Below are 17046 nucleotides of genomic sequence, written 5' to 3'. Positions count from 1 at the left end.
GTTCCAAATACAATCCATGATAAAAACTCCATTCCAAAAGCCTGAGTTCAGGCCCCCACAGGAGTTGGGCAAGAATAGAAGAGCTGACCTTAGGAATAGGGGCTGGGAGGAGAGATGATCATGTAGGGATGGGAGTGGCCCGGCTATACCTCCAGGGTGCAGAGTAGCCGAGGTGATAGGGGACAGGAATGCTGTCAACTGGTCTAGGTGCTTAAGTGTCTGAATGTCCCTTGATTGTTCTGGAGCCACAGACTCGGGTGACCCTGCCGCATGATTCTAATCCACAGGTTGCCTACTTGTGTATGTAAAGGTGAACTAAAGTCACCCGTTTTGGCCTCAGTTTCATTTCTCAAAGGGGATGACAGTGTTGAGGGTGGGGACAGCTTCTCCCATAGGGCTGTAGCCAGGATTTTAGAAATGCCATATAAATGTCCCCACTGAAGGCTACCCTCGCTTGTGGCGCGTTCGTACTCCCCAGCAGTGGCCTCCAGTACGCACGCATGCACGCCCCAGCCACTTTCCAGCCTCACTGGGATCGCCCAGGGCTCAGCAGAGAATCGGCCCCGCCTTCTCCCTCTCTGGCCAACCCTCTCCTCGGCAGCCTTGGCTGCTCCAACCTCCCCCACCTCCAACCCGCCTGTACCTACCCACCATTTGGCCACTGCCTGGCGAAGGCCTGCACCCCACCCGCGCATTCGGCTCTCCGCACACCTTGTGCCCGCCTGCCCGGGGTTGGCCAATCCACGCAGCCTGGGCCATGTCATTGGGTTTTGTCCGGTCACTCACTGAGCCTTAGCCAATCAGCATCACAGGCACCGCCCTAGGGGGGGTGGGGCCGCCCTGAAAGGGGTGAATATGATGGCGTGAGGCTGCAGCCTCGGCCCCCGAAGCGGAGAGAGGCCTGCGGTGGCCTAGGTCCCCAGAAACAAACCGAATAAGGACAGTGCTCCCAACCAAGAGCTGACGGCCAGCAGAAAGCAAGAGGTATGGCCCGAGAGAAGAGGAAGCTGAGGTTGGTGGTTGAGGTAGTGGTGGACGGGCGGGGCCGGGGCGTGATGGCAGATATGCGTGAAGGTGCACAAAAGGCTGGTGGCAAAGGTGTGCAGCACAAGCCCTCCTGGACATAAAAGGACAGAGAAAGTGATTCCACGTGGAGAGTTGGGGTCTGGGAGCGGAGTCCTCCAGTCGGAGCACGCTCACCTACAGACATGCCTCCCCAAGGACAGCTTTACCAGCCACCAGAGAGAAGATAGGTACATTCTCTCTCCCTACTGTGGCACAATAACTTGCTGGGCCATGCACAGGATAAGAAACGGGGTGCCTGACACTCGGTAATCCTGAAATGATCCCTACAGGGTTCCCTGCTTACTGAGAAGAACAAACAGAAAACTTGCAGGCCACTCAAGCAAGAAGGGAGGAGTGTAGTGGAGAGGTGCAGAGATGAAAGATGCCCCCACCCTCACTGTATCCCTGTCCCCTGGATCATGCAGTAATCGGACCCCACTTAGGGGTCTAAAGGGCTTCCCTTGTGGCTCAGCTGGTAAAGAATACTCCTGCAATGTGGGAGACCTGGGTTTGATCTCTGGGCCAGGAAGATCCCCGGGAGAAGGGAAAGGCTACCCACTCCAGTATTCTGGCCTGGATAATTCCATGGACAATATAGTCCATGGGGTCGCAAAGAATTGGACACGACTGAGCGACTTTGACTTCACTCACTTCACTGTGGGTCTCGTGGCAACAGGACATGGTGGCAGAGGGTCTGGAGGACAATTGGTGTCCCCTTGCAAGGCATTGGCACCAGATAAGGTAATGACACAGTCCTCAAAGGACAGAACACCAGCATCCCAGACACAGCTGGGCAAGCTACTTCCATCAGCAAGGGAGGCTCTGGGGGACTGGGGGCTTGCCGATTGTCAGCTTCCACTGAGGGCAACCAAATATCCCAAGTCTTGGTTTTAAGGCCCCACTCATCCACGCAGTGGAAGGCTGCACAGGCGCTGGCCTGAAGCCCGATTCCGTGGGAGGTCGCTGAGGTGACCGCGCCTGGACCGCCCACTCGAGGAGCCCCTCGGATGGCTAGGGAGCCCGCACCCACACTAAGACAATTACCTGCGGTGAGCTGAGTGCCAGGCTGTGACAGTGCAGGAGCAGCTGAGAGGATCTACCCCACGCCCGAAGCCAGGGGTGGTGGCCGGGAGGAGCTACCCCACGTCAAAGGAGCGGTGGCTGCGCAGGCACAGGAGGGCCTAGAGGAGCTACTCCATGTTCAAGGTCAGGAGGGGCGGTAGTGAGGAGATACCCCTCATCCAAGGTAAGGAGCAGTGGCTGTGCTTTGCTGGAGCAGCTGTGAAGAGATACCCCACGTCCAAGGTAAAAGAAACCCAAGTAAGACAGTAGATGTTGCAAGAGGGCATCAGAGGGCAGACACACAGAAACCATACTCACAGAAAACTAGTCAATCTAATCACATGGACAACAGCCTTGTCTAACTCAATGAAACTAAGCCATGCCATGTGGGGCCACCCAAGACGGGCGGGTCATGGTGGAGAGGTCTGACAGAATGTGGTCCACTGGAGAAGGGAATGGCAAACCACTTCAGTATTCTTGCCTTGAAAACCCCATGAACAGTATGAAAAGGCAAAATGATAGGATACTGAAAGAGGAACTCCCCAGGTCAGTAGGTGCCCAATATGCTACTGGAGATCAGTGGAGAAATAACTCCAGAAAGAATGAAGGGATGGAGCCAAAGGAAAAACAATACCCAGTTGTGGATGTGACTGGTGATAGAAGCAAGGTCCAATGCTGTAAAGAGCAATATTGCATAGGAACCTGGAATGTTAGGTCCATGAATCAAGGCAAATTGGAAGTGGTTAAACAGATGGCAAGAGTGAACGTTGACATTCTAGGAGTCAGCGAACTAAAATGGACTTGAATGGGTGAATTTAACTCAGATGACCATTATATCTACTACTGTGGGCAGGAATCCCTTAGAAGAAATGGAGTAGCCATCATGGTCAACAAAAGAGTCTGAAATGCAGTACTTAGATGCAATCTCAAAAACGACAGAATGATCTCTGTTCGTTTCCAAGGCAAACCATTCAATGTCACAGTAATCCAAGCCTATGCCCCAACCAGTAACGTTGAAGAAGCTGAAGTTAAAAGGTTCTATGAAGACCTACAAGACCTTTTAGAACTAATACCCTCAAAAGATGTCCTTTTCATTATAGGGGACTGGAATGCAAAAGTAGGAAGTCAAGAAACACCTGGAGTAACAGGCAAATTTGGCCTTGGAATACAGAATGAAGCAGGGCAAAGGCTAATAGAGTTTTGCCAAGAACACACTGGTCATAGCAAACACCCTCTTCCAACAACACAAGAGCAGACTCTACACGTGGACATCACCAGATGATCAACACCAAAATCAGATTGATTATATTCTTTGCAGCCAAAGATGGAGAAGCTCTATACAGTCAGCAAAAACAAGACTGGGAGCTGACTGTGGCTCAGATCATGAACTCCTTATTGCCAAATTCAGACTTACATTGAAGAAAGTAGGAAAAACCACTAGACCATTCAGGTATGACCTAAATCAAATCCCTTATGATTATACAGTGGAAGTGAGAAATAGATTTAAGGGACTAGATCTGATAGATAGAGTGCCTGGTGAACTATGGACAGAGGTTTGTGACATTGTACAGGAGACAGGGATCAAGACTTTCGCCATGGAAAAGAAATGCAAAAAAGAAAAATGGCTGTCTGGGGAGGCTTTACAAATAGCTGTGAAAAGAAGAGAAGTGAAAAGCAAAGGAGAAAAGGAAAGATATAGCATCTGAATGCAGAGTTCCAAAGAATAGCAAGAAGAAATAAGAAAGCCTTTCTTAGTGATCAATGCAAAGAAATAGAGGAAAACAACAGAATGGGAAAGACTAGAGATCTCTTCAAGAAAATTAGAGATACCAAGGGAACATTTAATGCAAGGATAGGCTCAATAAAGGACAGAAATGGTATGGACCTAACAGAAGCAGAAAATATTAAGAAGAGGTGGCAAGAATACACAGAAGAACTGTACAAAAAAGATCTTCACGACCCAGATAATCACGATGGCTCTAGGTGATCACTGACCTACAGCCAGACATCCTGGAATGTGAAGTCAAGTGGGCCTTAGAAAGCATCACTACGAACAAAACTAGTGGAAGTGATGGAATTCCAGTTGAGCTATTTCAAATCCTGAAAGATGATGCTGTGAAAGTGCTGCACTCAATATGCCAGCAAATTTGGAAAACTCAGCAGTGGCCACAGGACTGGAAAAGGTCAGTCTTCTTCCAATCCCAAGAAGGGCAATGCCAAAGAATGCTCAAACTACCGCACAATTGCACTCATCTCACACGCTAGTAAAGTAATGCTCAAATTCTCCAAGCCAGGCTTCAGCAGTACGTGAACGGTGAACTTCCAGATGTTCAAGCTGGTTTTAGAAAAGGCAGAGGAATTTTTATCTCTGGTTAAGAGATCAAATTGCCAACATCTGCTGGATCATGGAAAAAGCAAGAGAGTTCCAGAAAAACATCTATTTCTGCTTTATTGACTATGCCAAAGCCTTTGACTGTGTGGGTCACAATAAACTGTGGAAAATTCTGAAAGAGATGGGACCACCAGACCATCTGACCTGCCTCTTGAGAAACCTATATGCAGGTCAGGAAGCAACAGTTAGAACTGGACATGGAACAACAGACTGGTTCCAAATAGGAAAAGGAGTATGGCAAGGCTGTATATTGTCACCCTGCTCATTTAACTTATATGCAGAGTACATCATGAGAAATGCTTGGCTGGAAGAAGCACAAGCTGGAATCAAGATTTCTGAGAGAAATATCAATAACCTCAGATATGCAGATGACGCCACCCTTATGGCAGAAAATGAAGAGGAACTAAAAAGCCTCTTGATAAAAGTGAAAGAGGAGAGTGAAAAAGTTGGCTTCAAGCTCAACATTCAGAAAACTAAGATCATGGCATCTGGTCCCATCACTTCATGGGAAATAGATGGGGAAACAAGGGAAACAGTGTCAGATTTTATTTTGGGGGGCTCCAAAATCACTGCAGATGGTGACTGCAGCCATGAAATTAAAAGACGCTTACTACTTGGAAGGAAAGTTATGACCAACCCAGATAGCATATTGAAAAGCAGAGACATTACTTTGCCACCAAAGGTCCGTCTAGTCAAGGCTATGGTTTTTCCAGTAGTCATGTATGGATTTGAGAGTTGAACTGTGAAGAAAGCTGAGTACCAAAGAATTAATGCTTTTGAACTGTGGTATTGGAGAAGACTCTTGAGAGTCCCTTGGGGAGATCAGTCCTGGGTGTTCTTTGGAAGGAATGATGCTAAAGCTGAAACTCCAGTACTTTGGCCACCTCATGGAAGAGTTGACTCATTGGAAAAGACTCTGATGCTGGGAGGGATTGGGGGCAGGAGGAGAAGGGGACGACAGAGGATGAGATGGCTAGATAGCATCACCAACTCGATGGATGTGAGTTTGAGTCCGGGAGTTGGTGATGGACAGGGAGGCCTGGCGTGCTGCAATTCATGGGGTCGCAAAGAGTCGGACAGGACTGAACAACTGAACTGAACTGAACTGACATCCACGCAGTGCCCTGCCTTTCACCTAGGAAATGCAGAGAGGCTGGGAATTCAGGCAACCTGGGGATTCTGCAACTGACATGGTGGAATGCTGTGTTTGATTTCCAGCCCCGTCAGCCCTGCAGGCACAGGGGAATTTGCAGGCTGCCATGGAAGAGCTGTGGCTGTCATCCTGTGACCTGAGCCGAGAGCTAAGGCAGGTGTCCTTGTCAGTTTCCTCCCAGGGACACTGCAGTCACCGCACAGCCCAGCCTTGGTTCCTGGCGTTCCCTCCATGACAGTTCAAGGTAGCAGCCGCTCTGGCTCCTCAGGCACTTGCTGTTCTTGGCCCTTCACCCCAGTCGAGGGCAGGGACAGCATGGTGACTGCTGAGACCCCTGCAGGTCATGAGAGCCTCGAACACAGGTGGTCACTCAGGGGTGGCTCTGAGGGCTGAAGGCACGCAGCGAGTACAGGAAGCAGCTGCCTTCCCAGACCCAGGGCAAGAAGGGAAGGGGTTGACATCATTGGAAGCTGGGAAGCCAGGATGAGGGGCCACGAAGACCGGCCCATCTCTCCTCAGGGTCACTGCCTTGTCATCTTCCGAGTCATCTACCTGTGGTTTGATTCATCAGCTGAGATTTTTGTTTCAAAGACTATGGTTTTGTTTCTAATGTCTAAAGTTCTTTTTTTGTTTTCAAATCCACCTAGACTTTTAGAATTTGTCTTATCTTTTTGATTCCTTCTTGTGTATCTACTTTTTGAAGTTCATTTTTAATTGGAGGATAATTGCTTTACAATACTGCATTGGTTCCTGTCATACATCAACATGGATCAGCCATAGGTATACATATGTCCCCCTCCCTCTTGAACCTCCCTCCCACCTTCCACCGTGTGTGTCTCTTTTGGTGTCTTGGAGGCCAGTGAAGATTGGGGGAGTTGCAGTAGCCTTCTATCACAGGAATGCAGATGACTGGTAAATATCCATGAGAACCACTCTCTGATCTCATGAGAATTCAAAGGTACTGTCAGTCTGTTTCAAAGTCCCCCCGATTAGGCACAAGAGTAAAGGTGTTTCTCTTTCTCACCTCCTTCCTTTATGGACTGGTCCAAGGCCCAGGGATAGTCACTGGAACTCACCTCTTATGCCTTCAGGACAAGCTGATGTGTGATATGATGCCCCAGGAACCTCCTTGGGAGCCAGATGGAAAGCGTAGCCTGCGAAAGAGCTTCCCTGAGAGCTCAGTTGGTAAAGAATCCACCTGCAATGCAGGAGACCTCAGTTTGATTCCTGGGTCCAGAAGATCCTCTAGAGAAGGGATAGGCTACCGAATCCAGTATTCTTGGGCTTCCCTAGTGGCTGAGGTGGTAAAGAATCCGCCTGCAATGTGGGAGACCTGGGTTTGATCCCTGGGTTGGGAAGATCCCTGGGAGAAGGGAAGAGCTACCCACTCCAGTATTCTGGCCCAGAGAATTCTGTGGACTGTACAGTCCATGGGGTCGCAAAGAGTCGGACACGACTAAGAGACTTTCACTTCACTTCACATCCTGCAAAAGGAGGTCAGGCTTAGAGGCCAGTGTCCTTATCCACCCCTCCCTCTGCTAGCTAGAGATTCAGAACAAGCTGCTCAAGTCTTCCTGTCCTCATTTGCTCATCTGGAGAAGGGGGTGACATGCTACCAACTTTCTAGGGCCTCCGCGAGGCTGGGATGGGGGAATCCAGGCCCGTAGCAGACACTCCCAGCCCTTTCCGAAAATTATATCATCTGGCCTCTGACAGTGACACCCTGGAGATGTAACAGGGCCACTCCTCTCTCTGAGGGACCTGCCAGCATTCCATGAGGATGTGTGGTGTCTTCAAGGTGAGATTGCAGACTGGTCTTCAGCTGGCCCTCTGGGACTCCTGAGTGGGAAGCCAGAGGTGAGGCGTCCCTTCTGGGAGCATTCACTCTGCCAGGAGCCCAGCAGTACAACCACAGTGCGGGGGGTGGGTGTTGGGGGAGCCTCCCTCAGCCAGTGGTTTGCTGAAGCCCCACTGTCTGTGGCAGAGGGATGGAAGCCCCTGCTTGCAGATGATGGGGACCGGACTTCTGCTCACTCAGACGCATGCTGGGATGGACCCAGTTCCTTTTACAGCCTTGTCCTTCCTTCGTACCATGCAGGTGATCTTTCAAGAGCACTGGTTTTAGGTGGATTCTCGTTTTTATTTGTGCTTTCCCCATGGATCTCGCTTGCTCACTGGCGGGCCACCTATGCATTTAAATAATATAAAACACTCTTCTCTGTACACGTTTCCTTGTCTTTTCCCCAACTGACCTGGCATCCCAGGGGGGCAGGGGCTGGGTGTCTGATGGGCACTGGCCTGAGTCCCGGCCTACCTAACCTGAGATCATAGGACACCCCACACACACACACACACACAGTAGTGGGGCCAGCAGGACAGCAAGAATCAGCCAGCCTGGGTCCATGAAGCATTGGGTGTGGGAACTCAGAAATTCTGCCCTGAGTCACATGACTCTCCTCACTTGAGGCAGGACAACTTTGTGCCCAAAATACACAACCCAGAAATCATCAATCCAGAGTGTAATAATTTGGTCACATAAAATTGTGTAACTTCTTGACAGCCGAAACCAGCCGGCCTAGTCTTTTGAGACAAGAGACGGGAATCCCACAGTGGTACAGTGGTTAAGACTCCATGCTTCCACTGCAGGGGGCGGGCTCGATTCAATTCTTGGTCTCAGAACTAAGATCTGGCATGCCATGCTGCGCAGCCAAAAAAGAGAGATCCTTTCTTCCGTGGCCCCTAAGGTGCTCTGTCCTTCTGAAAAGCCAAGGCTGTTTTGGGGTGAGGCCCTCACTTCATCTGGCGACTGGCACCAAGCCAGCAGCCCCACCGAGCACTGGCCCGCACTGTGGCCTCTGTCTCGGAACTTCTTTGCACCTACTCGGCCCTCATTCTGCCCAGTGAGGTGATGGTCACAGAGGATAAGATCAGTGCCCTCGTTAAAGCAGCCAGTGTAAATGTTGACCCTTTCTGGCCAGGCTTGTTTGTAAAGGCTTTGGCCAGTGTCAGCATCGGCAGCTTCATCTGCCATGTGGGGGCTGGTGGACCTGTCCCGACAAGTGGTGCTGCACCACCATAAGGTCCTGCCCCCTCCACCACTGCAGCCCCAGCTGAGGAGAAGAAAGTAGAACAAAGTAAAAAGAATCTGAAGACTCTGATGATGACATGAGCTTTGCTCTTTTGGACTAAACCTCTGTAATAACTTCCCTGGTGGCTCAGATGGTAAAGTGTCTGCCTACAATGTGGGAGACCCGGGTTCGATCCCTGGGTCGGGAAGATCCCCTGGAGAAGGAAATGGCAACCCTCTCCAGTACTCTTGCCTGGAAAATCCCATGGATTGAGGATTCTGGTAGGCTACAGTCCATGGAGTCGCAAAAAATCGTACACGACTGAGCAACTTCACTCACTTTAGTAATAACACATTCAATAAAAAGCTGAGCTCTTTAGAGAGAGACTGAGAGAAAATCTCTGCAACATATGGAACACAGGGCTAACAGCCCTGCTATATGCCGATCAGGGTCTTTTGGGGAGGCAACTGCTTAGTATCAATAAACATGGTAAATACCCATAGGTTTTGACCTGGCAGTTCCACTTAAAGATAATTATCCTAGCAGGAGATTTACACATCTTCAGAGCTGCTAACAAACAAAGAAGAAGAAGAATGGAAAAGGTAACACTACATGAGTTGGGGATTCCTTATGTAAATTATAGCACATGTGCTCCATCCAGTACCTTGTGGCCAGAGATGACATGAGCTAGACTTGTGTACTGAGAAGGAAGACTTTTGCAGATATATTATTGCTAGTTAAAATCACATTGAATATACAGGGTGTGTGTATTTTTAACCTGAGTGAGGAACTATGTAAGTGATCCCATAGAAGAATATAGTTAGAGGTGAGAAACAGAATTGTTAACAGTCATGCCTAAAACAATGTTTTGTAAAAATCTTCAATTACGTGCTTTAAAAATATCCAGGGTGGTAAGGTAAAATGGTCCAGCCACAGTGGAATGCAAATTGGCAGTTTCTTCTAAGGCTAATCGTCCACTTCCTTAGGACACAGCACTTGCACTGCTGGGCATTCATGCCAAAGAAATGGAAAATTCTGACCACAGGAAAGCCTGGATACAAATGTTCAAAGCAGATTTTTTCTAGAAACCTAAAAGTGGAAACAGGCAACAGTGGGTGAAGGCTTGAACAACTGTGGCTGAGCCACACCAAGGAAGAAGGCTAGCAATACAAACTGACTGCTGAAACCAACTATTGATTGAGATGGATGGATCTCAAGGGCAGTGTGTGATTAAAAAAAGCACACCCCATTATCAAATTGCATGGTTTCATTAATGTACTGACGTGTGTGTGTGTGTGTATGGCGAGGTATCCTGCATCCCAGCTCCCCATCCAGGACTCAAACCCAGGCCACCAGCAGTGGGAGTGTGGTGTCCTAAACACTGGCTTGCGCGCACACACACACGGAGAACCTTGAGCAGCTTTCTGATGGTACCAATGCCATCTCTTGGTGTGAGGGCCCACTGGCTACGCAACACGCTGATGCTGGGGCAACAACGGGAGGGGCATTTCCCTGTAACTTCCTGTGAACTTAATTCCTTCAGAATACAAGCTCACACTATAGGCACACCGCAGGGCTTGGCGTATACACATCGGATTACTCTGTACGTAATCTGTACGCGGACAGTCTGGATCTCCCAGCGGGAAAGTCCAGGGGCCCACAGCACGCCCGACTACGGACTGAGGAAAAAGAGACCGACCGCTGGGCGGAAGGCGAAGCTCACGCGATCGGCCTGCTCTGATTGGGCCATAGAGCTGCCAGTCACAAAGAGAGACAGGCTTGCTTGGAGCTGGAGGGCGGGTCTTCTCAGGAGTCAAGCATGGTCATTGGTGAAGCCAGCCGGAAGAGGTGGGCAGGAAGGCGGTACTCCACGGCTTCCGGTGGGCGGCCTGAGGAGGGGAGTGAGAGGCGACGGCCGCGGGGACGCTCAGGGCGGGGCTCGAAGCACGGAAACGGCCCTCCGCTTCGTGTCCCCCGCCCCTCCATCTCGGTGCACAGAAGCCTGCCCTCTGGGTCCTGGGCGGGGCCAAAGCCCCGCAGTTCGCTGGGTTGTGCGTCTTTTCCTGGGGAGAGGGCGAAGAGACGCCTCCCCAGAGTCCAGGGCCCTGGAGACCTTGGGGATTCCGTCGGGGCCCCACTCCCCACTCCCGGCTGGACTCCCCCTGCTGTACTGAGGGCGTCTGGCCCTCGAGATGGCCCAGGACAGTGTATTAGGGGCGCCCAAGGACCGTGTGACCGGGGAGGGTGGGCGGCAACCCCGCCAATATGCCAAAGGGCAGGGTCAGGGGGTCTTCGCTTGGCCCCGCCCTCCAGTCCTGGCGTCTGAGGGCGGCCTTGCCCCGCGCTCCTGATGCCTTCCACCCTCCCAGGGTCTCGAATCTGGCCGCCTCCAGCCGCCCCCACCCATTGCCCGGCCCACCGTGTTCCACAGCCCATGAGTGTGACTGGGATGATTCTCTGTGAAGCCCGGATCCTGCCCCCTTCCCCCCGCCCCACACGGAGTAACAAGGGAGAGGTGGGCAGAGCTGAGCCCAGTGCCCAGAAACGTGGAGTCGGCCAGGGGTGCCATGCTTCTGGAGGTGGGGAGGGCCCGAAGTAACCCAGTCTTCCCCCTGTCACTCGACAGGTGTGGCCCGCTGGGAGGGAATCTTGCCCAAGCACTCCTGTTCTCCAGGACCGCCTATGGTTGCAGCCCTCAGTGCCTGCTGCCTGCCTCTTCCCTGGAGGTCAAGGTGAGTGAGCCCAGCAGGGAGAGAAAGCTCCTGGCTTCACTAGCAGTGGATGTGATCAGAAACCATCCATCGTTAAAAAAAAAAAAAGAAAGAAACTATCCATCCTGACGCTGGTTCTCATGCTGGAAGGGTCGTGAGAACACCTGGAGGGCTCACTCAAAGCCAGACCATAGGGCCCCGCCCTAGAATCTCTGATCTTGCTCATCTGAGGTGGGGGTTGAGCATTTGGACTCCAGCAAGCTCCCAGTGCTGCTGCCGCTGCTGGTCCAGAAACCCCACAGTAAGCGCGCAGCTCTAGAGGCCTGAGACTCCTAGGTGTGTGCCCCCTGCCCTTCTCCCGCAGGGCTGGGAAAAGCCACGAGGTTGGTGGCTCTCGCGAGATCTGGGGCTTCCCATTGAGCAGTCGTCACCCTTCCCTGCCTGAAGCCGAAGGAGGGGCTATCCACAGCCCAGGCAGGATCAGGTGTCAGGTTTGTTGAGTTGCTCAACAGCTCCTCACTTGGGCTGATAACATCTGGACACGTAGGAGGGTGGGGCGAGATCAGATCCAGTGCCTGGGTGTGGGGATGAACTATCTGATGAGGCAGAGGAAAAAGGCCTACATTCTGAGGTCAGGGATGGGAAAGGAACGTCGGCCCTAAGACCAAGTGTGGGTCTGGGGGAGCATGGAGACCCGAAGAGCTTCCCAGGTGGTGCTAGTGGCAAAGAACCCACCTTCCGATGCAGGAGACGTAAGGAGATGCGGGTTCAATCCTTGAGCCGGGAAGACCCGTGGAGGAGGGCATGGCAACCCACTGCAGGATTCTTGCCTGGAGAATCCCATGGACAGAGGAGCCGGTGGGCTACAGTCCATGGGGTTGCGAAGAGTCGGACACGACTGAAGTGACTTAGCACACATGCACGGAGAGCAGCAAGGGGGTTGTCTGCCCAGGAACTGCCCTGACAGTTGTCTGGTCTGCAGGTGTGGTCAGCCTTCTCTCGCTGGTGGGAAGCCACTGCCTTTCCTGCCACACGTTCCTCACCAAGAGGATCTCCCAGCTCCTGGGTGATGCTGCCCAGACCTCCTCAACACCCAGCACCACCACCCACTTCTTTGGCCAGTCTTTGCCGAGGCTTGTCTGTCTTTGGCTCCAGGATGGCCCACCATCCAGTTGGAGCCACAGATGAAAAGCAATGCCAGTGTCCAGCTGCCCCATGTGCCCAGAACCAGCAGCTCTGGAACCCCAGCCCCCGAGTACATTCTTGTAGTGGGATCATTTCAGGGGAGGGGGGTGGCGCTTTGGTTGGCATTTTCCAAGGCCCTCTCCTGCACCCTTTTCCTTTGGGTCACTGGTCTTTTCTTATTTACTGGTTCAAGTTCTCTATACCTTCACGATATGAGCCCTGAGTCACATCTTGGTACTATTTTTTGCCCCACTTTGTCACTTGTCTCTTGACTTGGTGGTTTGGGGTTTGCGTTTGACTAGGCAGACGATCTTAGCGTTTGTGTCATCAGACTTTCCAGGGTCTTCCTATTGGTTTCTGGGGTTTCTTGTCGGTTTGTTTGCTCCCAATTGACTTACGGTGATCTTCTCCATTTAAAGTCATCATGTATAAATTACCCATTGCTGAATAACAAGGGGCTACCCAGGTGAAGGTAGCGTAAAAACCTGCCTGTCAACACAGGAGACATAAGAGACATGGGTTGGGAAGATCCCCTGGAGAAGGAAATGGCAACCCACTCTAGTACTCTTGCCTGGAGAATCCCATGGACAGAGGAGCCTGGCAGGCTACAGTCCATGGGGTCGCAAGGAGTCGGACACGACTGAAGTGACTTAGCATGCAAGCATGTGTAGCAAATTACCCCAGATGTAGTGTAGTCCCTTAAAACAACCAGCACTGGTAATCTCCCAGGTGTCTGAAGGACAGGATTCTAGAAGGCCTGGCTGGGGCTTCTGGCCTGGGGTCCATCACAGGCTGCAGTCAAGGCTTCTCCGGGGCCACAGCCCTCTGGTCTGCCTGGGGTGTTGGGGTGGGAGGGGGGTAGGCTCTGCTTCTGGAGGGTTCACGGGGCTGCGGCAGGGGACGGTCCCTCCCCACCGGGCCTCTCCACCAGGCTGCTTGGGTCAGGCCTTCCCCAGATCCAGCGATCTCAGAGAGACAGAGCAGCCCCGAGATGGAAGCCACAGTGTTTGTCTCATAACTCATCTCGAGGTGACGCTCCCTCACCTCTGCTGTGATTTTATGGATCACACTGGTCACCCCGTGGAGAAGAGAACGGTACCCACGTGGGCCTAGGTTCTTCATGTTCGTGCCGCGTGAGAAGGCTCCAAGGAGTGTCCCTGCCCCTGAGCCCGGGTGTGGGACTCCCAGGCTGCCCAGGCCCCTCAGGAATGTGTCCTTTGTGGAAGCAGGGGTGGCGGGTTGCAGCCCGGAACCGAGCCAGGCCAGGCGTGTGTTGTACAGGCAGAGAGTGGCTTTTCACCTTGAAATGGTTGCAGACCAAACACACGGAAAGCCAGAGAAACAGAGATCGTGTGATGATCCCAGCATGGCCCACAGAGCCTGCGGCGTGTGCCCTCTGCCCTCCGCCCAGGAGTCTGCAGCCTGAAGGGCCGTCCCAGCCGGTGGTGCAGCCCTGAGCACAGGCGCAGAAGCTTTCTCACCCTGGCAGCCTGTGCATGCCACGGCTGTGCAAGTGCACACTCAGGCCTGGGCCCCATGCTCTCTGACCTCCGAGGTGTGCCCACCCTGTGGTCAGCCCTGCCTGCACCCCCTCCTTCCCAGGGGGCCCCCGTTGAGGGGGTGAAGGCTGATGAGCCCCCTTTCTTCAATGGCTGTGCCCGGTAGCCCTGGGCTGGGCTGCTGCCAGCCTGGGGTGGCAGCTGAGTGTCCCTTTGGTCCCAGGAAGGCGCTCCCGCTGTGCCCATGGGGGACGTGCCTGCTGCCCCACCTCCTGTCTGGGACTGAGACAGGACTTCCCGGTGAAACGCTTGATGGCTCTGAATGTATCACGCAGCTTCTGTGGATGGTGAGGGCTCCTCCTGTTGCCTCTTGCTTCTGGGCAGTGCTGGGGCCCTTGGCGACAGCTCCTGGCCCTGTCTGTGGCCACCACACTCTTCTCGAGCCTGACGACCATGGCCTCAGGAGAGTCGGGCTCTCTGTCTCCGTCCCAGGGCAGAAGCTGAGGCTGAGGCTGAGGCTGAGCTTGCAGGGCCTGTCCTTGGGGATCGTGGCCGTGACTCATGGGGAAACCCCTCGGCCAGGATGTGGGGCCGCCACAGGGTCCCGGGGTCCCATGGAGAGGCTCGAGCCCCCTGCGGTCCCACACTCTTGGGCCCGCTGACTGTTCCCCTAAGTAGAGCCGCCTTGCAGCCCCTGAGCCCCGGCACAAGGACCGACAAGAGGCCTCTGCCCTGCCGTCTTCTCCCTCAGGGCTGCCTTCCTCAAGCGTGCCCTCAGGCCCAGGGCTGCGTGGGCATTGTCCTCCCTCTCCTGCTGCCCAGGCACTGTGGCTTGTGGAGCTCCTGCAGGTACCCACCTGGTGGATGGGCACAGTCTGGGCAGCGACCCGGCCCCGCCCCACTATCCGCCTGCCTCAGGCTTCACCCTTGTCCTCATCCTCCGCCCACTGGGCATGATGGTGCCTGCCCTTTGGAGCTCAGGCATCTGGAGCAGCCCATCCTCCACCGGTGCTGGGTCCGGGAGCAGTCCCCCTCATTCAGCCCCGCTCCCCAGGCTGTGGCCTCCCTGGGCTCATGGGGACCTTGCAGATGTCTGTGGCGAGTGGTGGAGCTGGCTGAGGCCAGCCTGACCTCTGAGCAGCACAGCGTGCCCCTTCCGGGTGCATAAGTCCTCCTGGGGGTGCCCATGGGCTGTGGAGGAGGCTGCTGTAGGTGGCGGGCCTTGTCCTCTGGGGACCTGTCCACAGCTGGGACGTGGAGCTGGATGATACACACAGACATGCAGATGCACACACACTCGAGTTCCTGGCGGCCAGTATCCATTACTCATGTTTGCTGACTGTGACTCGTCCACAGCTGGGACCTGGAGCTGGATCACACACACACACGCACACACACACTCGAGTTCCTGGCGGCCAGCGTCCATCACTCGTCACGTTCACTGACCCTGACTTATCGGCTACTCCCCTCTTGGCTCACTGCCTCCATCAGAGTTCCAGCAGGGTGCCCGTCAGTGCCCTGATCCTGCGCCCTGGAGTGGGGTGTGGCTGCCCAGACCAGGGGCCGTGTGGGACCTCCAAGGGTCTCTAGAGCTCCGTCACCATCATTGAAATGCCGAGGCTCTCTCTCTGTGTGTGGGTGGCCGTCCCATCCTGAGGGGCGCTGTGCCCCTCACTTCACCTAGGTCCGGCCCACCCTCCTGGGGGAGCAGGCACCAGGGACAGTGGGGTGCAGGGGTGCCCCAGGGTGGGGGGGTGCCGGCTGTGGTGTTGGAGTGGTCAGGTCCTCCGTCCCCCTGACTCAGAGCAGACAGGACCTGTAGGATGCGGGGGCCGCTCCCCACAGGGTGACCAGACACCCCCTCCCCAGGCTTAGTAGGGAAGAAGGGCCCTGGCAGGCGTCTGTGGCTGGACCCCTCCTCTGCTCCTGGGGACCAGGTCTCAGGCGGCTTTCCCCCAGCAGATGGGCTCCTGATGCCATCTGTGTGTCCCCCTCTCCAGAAGCCCTCCAGAGGTGGCACCCTGTCTCACTCCCTCCTGCCCCTGCCTGGTCAAGGCTCTGGCCTGGTCTGGGCCATGGTCTCTCCTTGGGGCTGTCCTCAGGGTCGTTCCCCCTGCAGGTTCCAGCTTCTCCCCTTGCCGCCCTGCAGCCCTCATGACCACCCAGGTGCAATGTGGCATCCAGGGAGGGGATAGGTCTCCTGGTTACACTCTCTTCTGGGGCCATTCTCCCTCCGGGGGCCCCCACCAAGCAGGCTTTGGAACACAGGATGGCAGGGAGGACTGTCTGCTCTTGGCAGGCTGGTCCAGGAAGGAGAATCTGGGTGAGTCTGGGTAGGGGAGTGGTGCCTGGTGAGCCAGCAGAGGTGAGAAGGGGCTGATTGGGGGTGGATCCCCTTCCCCGCCCCCACCCCAGAGTGGGACTTCTCCAGTCTTGCATCTGCTTCTTTTTGCCCTTGTCCAGCTGAGCAGCTTCTAGAAGTGTTTCCTGTAGACCAGTGGCTGTACGCACTCTGCCTGCTCCCTCCATGGCAGAAGGGGCTGGGGGTGGGTGAGCCCTTGATCTGGGCTGGGTCTGATCCTGTTCCTCTCCTTTCCTGAGCTCACACTCATCACTGAGGTGGCTGAGAAGCAACTGTGCCGTGAACCCTGGGCTCATGCTGGCCCAAAAGGTGCTTCCAGAAAGGGGTATGGCTTCCAGGTGCCCCGTTGAGAGAGGAAGCCTGAAAGCTGGAGCCCTGGCTGGCTTTAACAGCCTTCCTGACCTGCAGACCCGGGGCGGGTTGTGTGCAGGTGGGAATTCTGAACAGCAATTCAGAACAGCACGCCAAGGGGCTGAGGTTGCCCTACTGTGCCGAGGGCACAGCCCACCCAGGCACACGAGGCCAGACAGGTGCGGGCTCGGAAGGACC

At 54.1% G+C, this 17046-nt stretch overlaps 1 protein-coding gene and 1 pseudogene across 5 annotated transcripts; both read left to right on the top strand.

Annotated features, from left to right (window-relative positions):
• Positions 1-986: 986 nt before the first annotated feature.
• LOC112582198 lies at positions 987-8962 on the top strand (annotated as a pseudogene).
• Positions 8963-10554: 1592 nt separating this feature from the next.
• Positions 10555-14452, top strand: LOC112582088. 5 transcript variants are annotated; one of them, XM_044937325.2, is made up of 4 exons: positions 10555-11174; positions 11367-11472; positions 11816-11942; positions 12434-14451. In XM_044937325.2, exons 1-4 carry the CDS (start codon positions 11006-11008, stop codon positions 12857-12859), a joined length of 828 nt encoding a protein of 275 aa, XP_044793260.1. In that variant the 5' UTR covers positions 10555-11005; the 3' UTR covers positions 12860-14451. The 5 variants fall into 5 exon arrangements, 2 of the variants coding, with proteins under 2 accessions (XP_044793260.1, XP_044793262.1); XM_044937327.2 differs by lacking the exon at positions 12434-14451 and adding an exon at positions 12199-12254 and having other exon boundaries at positions 10586-11174; XR_003106655.3 differs by having other exon boundaries at positions 10605-11255; positions 12434-14452.
• The last annotated feature ends 2594 nt before the right edge of the window (positions 14453-17046 follow it).

This window comes from Bubalus bubalis, chromosome X (assembly GCF_019923935.1).
Source record: "Bubalus bubalis isolate 160015118507 breed Murrah chromosome X, NDDB_SH_1, whole genome shotgun sequence".
Classification (NCBI taxonomy): Eukaryota; Metazoa; Chordata; class Mammalia; order Artiodactyla; family Bovidae; genus Bubalus; species Bubalus bubalis.
This window is presented reverse-complemented; position numbering and strand designations above follow the sequence as displayed.

Bases quoted from the DNA above. Each gene is read 5' to 3' on its own strand.
- LOC112582088 (XM_044937325.2), top strand. From the start codon at position 11,006: ATGCCAAAGGGCAGGGTCAGGGGGTCTTCGCTTGGCCCCGCCCTCCAG. The intron at 11,175-11,366 runs ATGAGTGTGACT...GTCACTCGACAG, and splicing joins CCCACCGTGTTCCACAGCCC to GTGTGGCCCGCTGGGAGGGA. The intron at 11,943-12,433 runs GTTTGTTGAGTT...TCTGGTCTGCAG, and splicing joins CAGGCAGGATCAGGTGTCAG to GTGTGGTCAGCCTTCTCTCG.